Here is a 14,322-nt window from a genome sequence, read left to right as displayed (position 1 = left end):
CTTGTGCTTTAGAAGAAATGTGGTATACAAATGCAGCAAATAAATATACAAGATAAAAACACCAAATAATATATGATGGACAAATAAATATTTAAATAATATATATATTAAAAGTTAAGAAACACATAAGAGGCAGGACAAAAAGAGCAAACACAACAGCCACAAACTAGAAATGGTGAAAGTAATCTCAATTATTCCTATATACGTAAAGCAAGAATTATTTCTCAAACCAAAATACACTCATCCGACAAATCTACTACATGGAGTTCCTAACACACAAGGACACACCAATAATATTCTGGGCAATTACATCACATAGAGCAGGGAAGGAAAATTTACTTCACTTTTTTATTAGAACTAAGCTGTAAGGCCTTATTATGCTATACATTTCTCACATTGTTACATTTTAATTCAGCAGAGAGGTAACTTGATCAGCTCATTAGTCCTGAATTGCAATTTACTTTTCCAACATTTCATATAAAAATAACTCAGCTGTTACATCTTTTAAACATCAGTTAGGACCTAATATACCAAAGAGATTGTTAAGTGGGCCCCCATCCCCAACAAAAAAATTGACAAGAGCACTTCAAGCTTTGCCACCTTAGACATATATCTTGTCAATGGTAACTAAGGGCAACTTCACATGTAATTATTTCCCTACAAGGATATTACTTCTGTGTAGGAAAACTGCATGTTTATGTACACATAATTATTATTAGACCAATATCCCACCTTTCCTCCAAGGAGCTCAAGGTGGCACACAAACATGGCAATATAGACATACAGTGTTCACATGGTTTTCCTACACAGGCAAGATATCTGTGAAAAATATTGCCATGTGAGAAACAGCCCTTCATTCTCTCTTACAAATGGAGCCATTCAACACATTACACCAGGGGGAGCCAATGTGGTATCCTCCAGATGTTGTGCACTACCGCTCTCATCAATCCCAGCCGGCATGAGCAATGGTTAGGGCTGATGGGAGTTTCAGTCCACAACATCTGGAGGGCATCACATTGCTTTACACTAAGTGAAGTGGTAGAAATCTGGACTGTATGACTTCAGACTGCAGATAAGAGGGTTATCTTAAAACCTTCCTGCCCATACAAAACTATCCACAGGAAGAGGTGAAACTAAATCTTCCTCCCTCCCATTTCCTCACCATCGGCTACATTCCAGGGAGAATTATTAGATTTATACACGGAGCAAGGAAAAATATATCCACTCCCCATCTGCAGTCTGAAGTGGTGGTACAGTGTAGAACTCTATTACCTCAATCTGTGTGACATATATAGAATGGCTCTAAAGTCTTTAAAAAATCCTTCTGGAAATACACCCAAGCTCGTACAGACTACATTTTCATGGGAAGCAACAGTTTTGGCACTGATTTTCTTTTGTATTTTTCAAGTTTACATAAACATATTTGAGAAGACATTAAACTCTTCTCAGTGTTCTCAGCATTCTGACTACGCCTAGCCAAACAAGTTAAGATACTACTACAGTAAGATTCCAACATTTACATCAAAAGTCAAAAGCATTGGCCAAAACCAACTTTTGACCCACTGATACTTTTGAGAACTAAAATGCAGTTATTCCTTTCTCCTAGCAGCAAAGAGGAACAAAGCTGATTAACAGGAGAGTTTATTGCTGATGAACTTTAAAAAGTAAAGAAAAGAGTTGTCTTTTTATCCAACAAAGACAACACAAGCACGAATTAGAAGTGTTGTTGTTCTGGACATTTAAATTTTGCTATCAAACTTCAGTATACGTATATACACGAACACAACATCTCTTTGTATTTCTAGTTAGCTTCCCAGTTTTACACTGGTGGTTTCACATGGTAGATGAACACATGGAAGTGTGGAGAAAAACTCAAGTATAAAAAACTGAGGATATTTTGAAGAAAGATTAGGAATTTGGGTTCTCCCCTCTGATGCAACAGATTCTGCCTCTTGAAAGGGCCAATTTACACACTCAGTTCAGGAAATACCATGCATGCAACTGGACAGTCCCTCTGTGTACATAATTCAATACTGTACAGCACAAATACACATACATACATCAGCACCCATTTCTCACAATCTTTCCATCCCATTTTGCAATGTAAGAATCATAAGAATCAGACAAACATCTTGTATGTTAGTGTTGCATGTGCAGTGGATATATGAATGGAAGACCACAGCCCCATTGCATGCATGGGTATTTTGAAGATTAAGAATTGGTCCCAAGAGATAGGATACTAAATTTGAATGGAATAGTGATTCAATTTATTATGGCAACACTCTAGTTTCATGGCTTGGCTTGATCATTAGAATAGCCAGCACCATAAAAAAATTAAGAACAATGGTAAAATGCACAAGTTTACCAATGTCTGCTAAAGTGCACAGTAGATACCATTACTGAGGTGCTCGGCCTTGCTGTCATCTGAGCATTCCTCTGGAGCTTCACTCAACAAGAGAATGTGCAAACTGTGGGCTTTTGCAAGCATTACAGAGGAAGCAGACCTAGCTGTACACTAGCTAGCCTCTCTAATAGGAGTTAGGCTCAATCTCATCATCATGAGAAGGATTTATAATAGTTACAAATGCCTCACTCTGCACACAGTCATGCACCTCTATTTGGGCATTCAATAGCCCAGTGAGAAGAAAAGTGCCTTTTCAACAAGTACTGGTAGATTAACTGAAAGTCATTTCCATTTCTTAAGATTGGGACCCATCGTATCAGTTTTGCATTTTGAACCCTTTTTGCAACCAGTAGTTTCACACTAAGCATTCCTAATAAAGTCCAGTCTCATTCAACTTTGCACACAGAACTCATCTTTGCCCTCTAAGCCTGCCCATGAGTGCACTGTGGAAACTGTATCCTACCTCTCATTTGGGGTAAATGCCTTTTGTTTTGGAACCCTCTCCTTCCTTCAGCCAGATTTGCAATCTTGCTCACACCTCCCCTTTAGAAACAGAACCTTTAGATTCTTGTCCCCAAGTGACCACATTGTTCAACTGGTTTGGATTCCATGGGACTTGTTAGAACAGGTTGCACCAACCCTAGCTGGCTTCCCCATTTCTTCTACCCTGTACCCTTGCCTCTCCTGTTTTTGTTATTTTCTTCACATCTACTCAGGAACCTACAGAGAACACAAAACCTTGTGCTCACCCCTTTAGCCATTTTTCTTCTTTTTAACATTTTGGGAGAGTTCAAGAACCCAGATTGCCTGTTTGAGCACTGCACCATGTGGGCCTCAGGGTGACCTATGAAGGCTTGCCTATCTTTTGTTCCCCATCATAGCCTTTTTCCAGCTTGTTGGCAGATAACAAGAGGCGTTATCTGAGAAACGGTGTCTATCATCCCCAAAACTTTGGTATCCAGCCATAACCCCTGGCTCTTGACTCACTGTGGATCACAGGAAATCCACTTCTACTCTTTTTCCCTGCTTTGTAATAGGCAATTATTAGCACTTCAGTCTTTCCATTTCTCTCTCTTCTATTGTGTTTCTCTGATCTTGCTCTCTTTTTTATCCAAATGCAATCTCTGGTTTCATGTAAAGTGGGTCTCTGATCTATTGCTATTTCCTGTTTGTAACTGAAGTGCAAGACAATTCCTCTATGGCACACTGTAACTTTGGGCTCAAAATCTTGAAAAATCTCACATCCGCAGTGACATGTGCTTGCATGCATGTTCACATGGAATGTGTGGTCAGCATCACATGTAGGCTTGGTAATAAAACTGTCTAAGTCACTCAAGCAGATACAAGAAATATCTTTTTTTTTATTTCCCCAGCAGCTTTTTTTAAAAGTGGTATCTCAGCTTCACTTGCAGAAGATTTTTTATCTCATTTGAAAGCAAAGGTTAAAAATGCACAACTATTTGACTTGGTTAGTCACTGCTATCACAAGAGTATGGCAAAATAATCCAAGAGAAAAATCCTTCAGATTGACATCAGAATCTGGAAATCTTCTCCTTGTCTATAAAATGCCCTCCAATGTTTGGTCCCATGTTGACCTCTAAGTTTCATATACAATTCCTTAGTCCATTTACCCTGGAGAAAGCTGCCCCCCCCAAAAAACAAATGTTCTTTAGAATGCATTCACTTTCAAGTCCATGTATAGATTATTGGTCCATCCTCTATTGGTTTAGGGAAAGAGAAATGTTTGACATTTTCTATCTCATTAAGTTTTGCTTGTAACTTATTGCAGTGCCATGTATTAAAACTATTTTCAGTAGCTAGCAATTTGCAGACCCTAGCTGTTCCTATAGCAATTCTTCAAGAGATACAAGGAACAGTTTCTGAAACCTACAAAAGATACAGTACCATCTCAGTTATACAGAAGATTATTTGTATACTTTAGTTTAATCGACTAGACTCATTCATCCACAGCTCCTAGGTGTCAGTTTAGTAGAAAATCTGGCTCTTGGTAGCCAAAAAGATTAAAATCTCCTTCAAACCGGGCATAAAGGTGGCGTATGTCTCTCTTGGTAACTCCTGAGAAATAATGCTCCACCTTGGTTTTGTTGTATTGTGTTATCCCAGGTGGAATAGTAGGATAAGACACCAAATGGTCTATTCCAGCTTCCTTCAAGATGTATGGTGCATCCTCTTCCAGAGTTTCATGATGTCCAATTACACTGTATGTTATTTCACAGGGGGCACAAAGTTCCACATAGGTTACCCAATGAATTATGCGGTCTCCAAATTGTATATCTAGCCATTGATGATTTGGATCACCCAAGTAGCGCACAAAGTCCTCAAACTGAAGCCCCTTGGTTTCAGTGCGATTCTTTCTATATTTACGAATGATGCTTGGAGCAATTTCATGTCTATACCAAGGTTCAAATCGAGGATTGCGGACAAACTTATCTTTAAATGCAGAAATAAGCCTCTCAAATGGATCTCTTACGATAAAGAACTTGAAGTATAATTTCAGTCTGAATGGATAAGAAAAAGAGAAAAGAAGTTGTGGCAATTTTAAGAAATTGTTATCTGCTGGAAATTTACAAAGCTGAGATAAAATAATCACTGGTTCACACATGAATGTTCCTCACTTGATGACTACAACAGCAAATGGTGATGTGCAAGTGTGAATGAGGTATCACAGTGGGAGAGGTCATATGCACTGAGAATGACAATTTTTCTCGTTGAAAAATATTTAGGATGTCTTTTATTTTTAAGTATTTTTACCATGCTCTTCAACAGACAAGGCTTACATAAGATCAATGAAAATATCAACAATTATTTAAAAAAATAAAAAGTGTAAATAGGCTTTTGGACTAGATGTTTAAGATAGGGCCTCATAAGGTCTGTAGTATTGTTCTATGGTCCTATTCTTAATGTTTTAAATTGTTTTAGTATCTTAAGTGTATGTTTCATGATTTTAATGTTACGAATAGTTTAATTCTATTTTAATTGTACATTTTTGTTTTTTTTTTACCTATGTGTAGTTTTTATTTGTAAGCCGCCCTGAGTTCCAGTTTTGGAAAAAGGGCGGGGTAAAAATAAAGACTCATTCATTCATTCATTCATTCATATTTAAAGAGGTGGCATGGATGACAGTTTGCCTCTCTAGATTCTTTTTCTCTTGCTCATAGGATGTTTTCCTGCAACATTAACACTTGGGGGGAAGCCAAAGGGACAATGGTGTTTGGGAAAATGGGTTCTTATGTCTGTGGTTGAAGGTGCTCCTTCAAGCATTTGGGTTCTAAGTTATTCAGGGCTTTCTAACTTATAGTCACCCTTGAAACTGTCCAATTTGTATCCATTCTTTGTGTTACTAATTAATATTGTGAAACACCAAATGAATTACTTAAGAATTATATGTATTTTCACATTTCTTTGCAGGAAAACAACACCTCAACCTATTAATTCATTTCCCCTTCATTTCAGCACTTCTGTTTATCTCATGGTCCTTCTCTGTTCTTTTGACTCTGCACATTTGGCTCTAATGTTTTAGCTAAATGAAGCATTTTGCCTTCGGATGGGCAACAGCTGCTTTTTTTTTATTTCCAGAGATGGGGAGTCAGCCATGATATTTTTCTCCTTCCCAGTAGTCTTTGATGCAACTTGAAACCTGCATAGCACCTAAAAGAGTGTTATTTGAATATCTGCTACTTTCTCCCATATTCCATCTTCAGACTATACCTGATGCAGACTTATGGCTTTACCACCAGTATTATATTGTTCTTCCTCGCCCCCTTGCTTTGTTTACTATCCAGCCTAATGAAGAGTTCTAGATCACTTGAAAGTTTGTACACTATTTTGTGACATTTTGGTTGGCCTAATAAAGGTTCTGCCCTAAAGTGGATTTTGGATTTTTCCTTATGGGTCAACATAGCTACCTTTCACTTTTGCATGTTTACTTTTCATATATGCCACAGTTCTACTTATCTGGTTAAGTGTGTTTTTTTCAAAATGAAACTTCTCTTGGTTTCAGACACCAAGCTAAATTTCTCGCCTACCGTTCTTGAATTTCTGAGTCACTGAATGAAGATAAGCGTGGTAGACCATTCTTCTCATGGTCATGCACAATGTTCTCTGGGATCTCCTCTATGGAAGAAAAAGCTCCTGAGGAAATAAGTTAAGACATGTTGTTAGAAAGTTATCTTTCAGATTTTCCTGTTCTCCACTTTGTGCTGGTGGCAATTATTAAATTGCTCAGCTCTATCACCGTGAGGACCAGTGTCTTACTTTTTAAAAAATGGAAATGTAGTTTCTCAAGATTCTAGTAAAATCTCCTCCCTCCAACAACCTAGGGTTCCACACAAGAGACCCTCAGTGTCCACTTGTGGTGTCTTCTCTACAAGTTATCCACACTGCCAAGGCTATGGGAAGCTATACTGGATTCTAGACATGGAAGGTGTTCTCCCCATCCAGGGGTTCCTGAAATCAGTTGCTGCATCTGAAACAGATAAAGACTAAATATATCAGGTAGATTATATTGTTTTGCTGATCAGGTCTGGGTAGAAGACAAAGCTCTTACGATTTGTACTTTGTCGGGACAATCATACTGTCCATACTGCCTGCCAATCACAAAGTCTGCATTTGCCTATATCCTTCTGTCTTCGAAGAAGGCTTTAATACCTGAATCTAAGCATTCCAGGTAGAACCTTGTCTGTAGTCAATGACACCCACCACTACCAAGCAGTACTGCCCACAGCAGAGCACTGAAACATCAGAAGTTCATGCTGTCATGTCCTAATTTAATACATACAAAAACCAATGAGTCTTCTCACTGTTTTAATACTATTTTGTCTTCTATTGACATCTTAGATGCAATTAAATATAATTATTAACCTGCTGTGCTTTACTCTAGTTTCTGCTGTGGTTTTGTTGTTCTTCTTATAAGCTTTATAACTATATGATTTTATTCTTGGGGCTCGTCCAAACTGACCCTGATAATCCACGTTTTCCATATTCGCTTTGTCATCTGACAGTCCCCACTTTGCCTGAAATCCGCTCTTTTCCGATCTGAAAAATACGTTTTTGCGCCCACACACTCAGCGGGAAGACCTGTACATTTATTTCGCTTTTTCCCAGCTCCGCCTGAAACACCACCCCCTATCAGCCAATTGGTCCGCAAAATATGACGTATGCTCCTCTCCCCTTTGCACTGAAGCACAATAACGTGCATGTGCTTGAACGTAAGAGTGCGAAAGTTTGAATTTCCTGTTGGTTTGGTAGTAGTGGCTATAGTGGAGTTGACCAAGTTTTTGGCTCTTGCACAGCTCCACTTACAGCTATTAAATTTCTGCCTTGTGCAGTTGACGGCAGCTGGAGCCCAACGGGCACCTGGACAGGGTCATGTGACACCCCGGAGCCCAGGAACAGGAGGAACCCCAGCAGTGCCGGAGCCATGCTGAGCTTCCTCGGCTCATGCAAGGGTGGTGGTGGAGAAGGCTACTTCACAGCAGCTGCACCGGCGAAGCTTCGGGATAGGAAGTGCCGCGATGTAGCGAGATCAGTGCGGCGGGAGGTGGCAGCAGCTACATTTTCCTCCCTTATGGCAACATTGTTCATAAGCGAGGGCTTGGGGGAGGGGGATCTCCATCTCCCCCCTCGCACCCCCTCCCACCCAGCAGACTTTCTTAGCTAGGGAACCCCACGTGGCGGCTGGATCCCTCAATTCTTGGGGGCTGCTGCTGGTGGTGCTGAGTCCAGGGCCTCCCTTCCCCCCTTTTGCACACACACACGCACTGGACATATTCTCCAGGAACAATTTGTAATAGGAAGGCATGCAGGGGGAATGAGGTTAGAGCTTCTAAACATCCTTTCCTCTTTCTCCGCTTTGAAGTGTTCCCTCTGATAAAAGAGAACTGCAAACCACTTATCTGACAATAATTGCTGTTTTGTTGTTTGCTTGCATTTGCGATATATCGCTAAGCCGAATGTATGTGGTTTTGCCTTTTTGCATATTAAATTTTCTGGGGGTAAACACGCCTGGCAATTCCATTTATTTCTCATGGAACTGCAAGCAAGTAACGATGTGTCATGTCTAGGAAGGTAGACCACCAGTCTCTATGGTTGCGGGGGCCCGAGACGCTCTAGCAAACCACTTATATGCCAATAATTCCTGTGTTTTTGTTTGGTTGTGTTTGCGATATTTCACCAAACCGACTGTATGCTTTTCTGCCTTTATGCATATTGCAGTTTCTGGAGATACACACGGCTGGCAATTCCACTTATTTCTACAGAACGGAAAGGGGGGGTATTGATGAGCTGCTACTACTTGCTTATTTTGTAAAGAATGGCAGGAAAGCTGAGAGTTTAATGGGGAGCACCCCCCTTCTTACAGAACCAACTTTTCCTGGGGTGGCGCGGCAGCTTTGTGACTCTGTGTATTTGCGCACACCCGCCCAGGTGCATTCTCGATTCAAGTTGTCCTTGTACCTTTCATCCCCCCACCAAAAAAATGTCTAATAAATCAAATACCACGCAAGAATGCCACCTGGGACCTCTGGCTCCACTGCAAGGTTCCTGACCCCCAAGCTTTTCTAGAGTGCAGTGTTCAGTGGTGGCTCCCAGCTCCTCCCCATTCTCTCTCTCATTCTTGCTCTGCCTGCCTCTCACTCTGCGTGTAGGTGGCGTCGGCGGCGTCAGGGAAAAGCCACCGAGGCTTCCCAGCAGCTTCCCAACCACTTCAGGCAAAACTTGATGCTCCGTTGCCTTCACCCCCCCCTTCTCCCTTTCCTTCCCGTGGCCGTTTGCAAAGCACCAGCAAAGCAAGCTCCCTGCACCAACCAGCCGCACTTGAGCAAGACCAGCCAGGAAAAGGGGGGCTTTACAAACAGCCACAATTGCAGATCTCACCTGGAGCAGCCACCCAGTTCGCAGGCTGGCTAAAAATAAACGGCTGTAGCTGTGCAGTAGAAGTTGCAGAGCCCCCCCCCAAACACACCATTGCTCTGATTGGTTCAGTTTTCCTGGGCTTTCCCTGGACATTTGCGCACATGCGCAGAAGTGGAAATACATGATTGGCTGGGAACGAGGGAAGGGGTATGGGGAAATGCCCATGGACCACCCACAGCTCTAAAGTCTGCGGTATTGCATCCGAGTGCCTTACGGTACAGTAGATGATTCCCAGTTTAAAAAAGCGTATCACATTTTTTGCAGTACTGCAAAAGTGGATTTAACTGCGCAAAAATGCGAAAAAACGGATGACGTCATATGGACCACCGAAAATTAATGAATGCACAAAGCGATCATATCGCACGTTATACAGTCACCTGGATGAGCCCTCGGTTGTAAGACACCCTGGGAATGCCTATGGGCATTTAAGATACAGTATATTTTAAAAATGAAAAAGTCAAACTAAAATGCTAATGCGATGTTGCAGTGCTACTGTTTAAGTTAAACACTATGTGGGAGCAGGGGGAGTTATCTTATGGTTGCCAACTTGGAATAGTTTGATCATTTTGTTTAAGCCATACTAGGCACAGCAGACCACACTTAATTTTCTCTTAAAACTCAGATCACAACCACCTGATGCACAGCAGAAAGTGATATTGAAAGATTTCAGGGATTTTTTTGAAGGAAGTGTTCAAAAAGATAGAAAATTATGGGGAATAAAATGCTGGAATAAAAAAAAATCAGTTGACAGAAACAACCCATTTTTATACTTTGCTGGTTGAATTTTTTCAAAACCTTCTCTATCCAACCAAGCACACACATCAGAGACTTTAATAGTAAACAAATACCATTTAAAACAATCAAGACTTTCTTCCACTGAGTATTGCCAACTTTTGGAGTTTGACAGAAGAGGATCTTGTGCTTGTCACATACAAATATTCGATCCAAAACGAATCTTGAAACAGTAGTGTGGGTGAGGTTTTTCAGTGACGCATCTTGGCACACATTCTTGAGCAGCTCAAGCCTTTCCATATGGATCAGAGGCTGATGTACAAAGTCTTCAGATAGACCTCTACCTATTGTCTTAGGTGTAAAATGGGAGAAGAGTAGGAAAGAGAGAGAAAGGGGAAAGCAAAAGAAAGAATTTTATTTCCTATTTCACATTTTAAAAGGATTGAAATGATTCAGCATGATATAGGATTAGATCCAGACTCATCCTTTTAAGAACAGAGATCCAGCAGACGCTCCCACTGGAGTAAGAAAAGAGACGATTTTCACCAATTCCCCTTCCCTCTGCAGCCCCCAGCATCACCCTCCATGCTATTCCAGAGGGCCTACAATGGATTTTGTGGGAGCACAGTGTGCTATTGGAGAGGAGGAAATTGGTAAAAATCATCCCCCTCACTTTCTGCAGCAGGAGTGTCCCATGAGCAGAACTCCACTCCTGGGACATTTAGATCCCACCCATATTACTTATACTCAAAGTATCCAACTATGCAATTTTTTAAAAAAATCAAAAACTACAGGTTACTGTGGACCTTCTGCAGAAATAATATTTATCTATCTTAGGCCTTTCCAAACAGCTGACCATTTCAAGATCTCTCAAAAGGATGCAAAATAGCTTGGCTTAAAACAGTACAGAAACAAAAGCCACATTTTACACATTGTGCAAAATACATATTCATTCTATGTTCAGACAAATTTCAAAATTTGGACACACCAAGTTGCACTTTAATTGTTAGCTGACCAAAATGAATGCTTCTTACCTGCACCATACAAATCTGCTTTTGCTTCCATATTGTGACATTTTCATTTGTAATATTTAGTATTTTTTCACTTTTTAAGTTTAAAATGTTACGATTATTTTTAAATCAAAGTTAAATATTTAAACTATTGAAGCAAATAATTTTAGTTTACCATATTAAACATTTCCAAATGAATTTAAAAGCTTTCACAGAGGAAAGCAGCTGTATCCTATGTATATTTCCTCAGAAGTAAGCCCCGCTGTGTTCAATGGGGCTTATTCCTAGATATGTGTGTACAGGATTGCACCCTTAATAATATAAATCCCTACATAATTATAAATTGTCTTTACAATCAGTAATGCAACATTAATACTGAATCTATCACAAGACTCAGCTTGGTGGAACCTACTGCATGATATCCAACTGTGGCAGCTAGAGATTCTGCCCAATTCGGATTTGGTACCAAATTTTTGCTTATTCTCTATTGTTGCAGATTGGATTTTTAAGCAGCGATTTTCTGCAGCTATTTTTGAAAATAGATTTTTTTTAAAAAAATCCTGCCACTAAAATATAGATATTAGGAACAACAATTTTATTGATATTTCCCTTCATTTATTTCCTTTCAAAATATTGATATTAATAGCAATATTTTTGCAAGGGGGAAAATAGATCAGTAAAAGCAGCAGCTGGTGGACAAAGAACAAACTCAAATCAACACCAGCCTTCATGGAATGCTTCTGATCCGGCACCAGCCAACAGATGCTATCCCTAGTGGCAGCTTACTTGTGCAATGGGACTTTCACACACACACAAGGGACTTCTCCACCCTACAGCTCTTCACACACACCCAAAAATCTGCTCTGGAGCATTGGGAGACCCTCCGGAACAGAATGGAGATGTGTGGCAGCTCCAGAGGGCAGGAGAACAAGAGAAAGCCCTTCACATCTGGTGGTGTGATGTTGTAAATTTAAGATTGCAGGGTGGGAATAAGAATATGTAGGACATATTCTAAAGACATGGGATACTGGAATAAAGGGAAACATTGGAACAGTCCTAATTATAAATCCTTGCAAAGTAGAGCTGTTTGGGTTGCAAATTTCAACAGACAAATTGCTACTGCTTATGCTGCAAAGCAAAACACCGTACAGCTGCTCTGCATTACAGTATAGACCAGAAGGATAGTGAAACTATATATTGGCTTAAGCTGCATGAGCCAAGCAAGGTACTTGATCTTCTTAATGGTCAGGGATGATGGGAGCTGTAGTCCAGCAGCATCTAGAGAGCCACAGAGTGGCCACCCCTGCAATAGAGTGATGACCTAATTCAGTGATGCTACACTAAGATCCTCTGGTATGGCTTACGACCACTGATTGTTTACACATGCAAAAAATAAAGTAACATAAGCAACATGCTATTTCTGGAACTGGAAACATGCAAGTTTGTGACAGCCCTACCATCCTAAGTATAGTTGCTTAAGAGTAAGTGCCATTCATGAATACTCATACACACCTATATTAGAACTGAACTCTTATGATACATTTCTGTGTTCCTTTTAGTGGTTCTATTTCATTAACAAAAAAATCCTTTTGGTTTGACATGTTTAGGGCTTTCCATGTTTGCTCAAGCTCCAAAATGCAGGGAAATTACAGGTGTTAAGGGGCATGGCCTTAAAAGATGCACTATTTATGCTAGGGTATCATATGTTGTAATTAGTCCAAGCTCCACCACTACCTATTGGCTCCTATTGGGAGGAAAGGAGGGATATAAATCAAATAATAAATAAATAAAATAAATTATCTTCAAACTGTACGGCTGTCAGGGGTGGACTCAAGTCCCAGATGTGTCTGTTCACTGGAACAGACTCAAGGAGCTACATTCAACATTACAAGTACCCAACTGGCAATCAATACCATTCACATAGAATTATAACAATTCAATGGGGCCTGGAAGGTCATCAAGTCTAAGCCCCTGTCAAATTGCCAATTTAGGGCACAATCTAACTTGCATTTATGCCAGGCTGAGGGGAGTTGGATATGGTGGACCTCCAGCTGAGCTGGCTAGACTATGCCAGACTATGCCAGCATAAGTCCCTCATCTCAGCCAGCTCAGCCGGAGGTCCACTGGAGAAACCCAGCCCAGCGTAAGGAGAGGTGGTAGAAACCAGCAGAAAGCCTACAAAAGGGGCATTCTGTGGGCATGTCAGAGGAGGGGTCTGGGGGGGAACTTACTAGATATCCAGGTCTTGTTCAGCTCCCTCCTGCGGCCCTCTGTCGTGGCAGCCGGTACACCAGGAAAAGGGATTTCAGAAGTAAACATGTATATTGTTTCCTTCCACTGCACCCTGCCGGAGCAGCCACCATCCTCCCCTCTACAAGGCCTCTGAACAGCAGCTGAATGTGGCAGCCCCTTCCACCAGCTAAGCCTCCACTAGCTTCACTCCCGCCACCCTCTGGCAAGTTGGATTGCTCTGCCCATGACAGAATGAACACAACAGAGAATAATGTTGTGCTAGTGTCAACATTAAAATGGAATGGTAGCTCCAGCTGCATAGACTTTTTGTGCCTATTCCAGTGAACAGACAAATCGGGGACTCTCTGATCTTCACAGGGTTTTTGTAAGGATAAAATGTTATCATAAGGATAAAATGTATGCCACCTTGAGCTCCTTGGAGAAAAGATGGGATATAAACATAATAAAAAAAAACTTTAATGTCTCTCTCATCTCATTCCCCCACTCCAAGCCACCCCACCAATTCCTTTTCTGTCTTCCACACAGGCACACTCTGGTTTTCTGAATGACTCTCTCTTATTCAACATTCCATTCCATTTCGCCCCTTCCTCCTTTACTTAACCTCCTCTCACAACAGGTTCATACTGAGTATGTGCAAGGGACATCCTTAAGAAATTGCACTGACTAACACTAGCCATAAAAATGCATTTTTACTAAAAACTACAATGTGCTAGACAACTCATGGGTAATGGCACATACTAGATTTCCCCTTGACTTAACTAACAATTTTCTAAAAGGTGCAGTACAAACAGAGAAATATTTCCCAAAAACCACCCCAGCAAAGTTTATGGAATAAAAACACATACTACCAGCCAACTTCCCAAAGTCACTCATCAAATATTTAATGTAAGCCATTTCTTATCGTTTCTATCCCAAATCTGGCATAGACTATCTTCAAACTTACCTTTCCCACCCTGCCAAATTTTGTATCAGTCCACTTTCTAACTATAA

General features: G+C 40.6%; 2 protein-coding genes across 3 annotated transcripts in view; one reads left to right on the top strand and one right to left on the bottom strand.

The window, feature by feature from the left end:
• Nucleotides 1-215: 215 nt before the first annotated feature.
• The window catches only part of CHST10 (carbohydrate sulfotransferase 10), a 32,095-nt gene continuing 17,988 nt past the window's right edge, over nucleotides 216-14,322 (bottom strand). For both annotated transcript variants that reach the window (XM_061626850.1, XM_061626849.1), the window contains 3 exons: nucleotides 10,186-10,420; nucleotides 6,451-6,556; nucleotides 216-4,923 (listed from right to left, as the gene is read on the bottom strand). In XM_061626850.1, coding sequence (XP_061482834.1) covers nucleotides 4,386-4,923; nucleotides 6,451-6,556; nucleotides 10,186-10,420 — 879 coding nt within the window. In that variant the 3' untranslated portion in view covers nucleotides 216-4,385. The remainder of the gene's footprint in view (nucleotides 4,924-6,450; nucleotides 6,557-10,185; nucleotides 10,421-14,322) is intronic.
• RPL31 (ribosomal protein L31) overlaps nucleotides 10,350-14,322 on the top strand; it is a 277,352-nt gene continuing 273,379 nt past the window's right edge. The window contains exon 1 of the mRNA XM_061626856.1: nucleotides 10,350-10,354. The gene's annotated coding sequence lies outside the window, so the exon portion shown is untranslated. The remainder of the gene's footprint in view (nucleotides 10,355-14,322) is intronic.

This window comes from Rhineura floridana, chromosome 5, assembly GCF_030035675.1.
Source record: "Rhineura floridana isolate rRhiFlo1 chromosome 5, rRhiFlo1.hap2, whole genome shotgun sequence".
Lineage (NCBI taxonomy): Eukaryota > Metazoa > Chordata > Lepidosauria > Squamata > Rhineuridae > Rhineura > Rhineura floridana.
The sequence above is the reverse complement of the archived record's forward strand: the minus strand, read 5'-3'. Positions and strand labels throughout refer to the sequence as shown.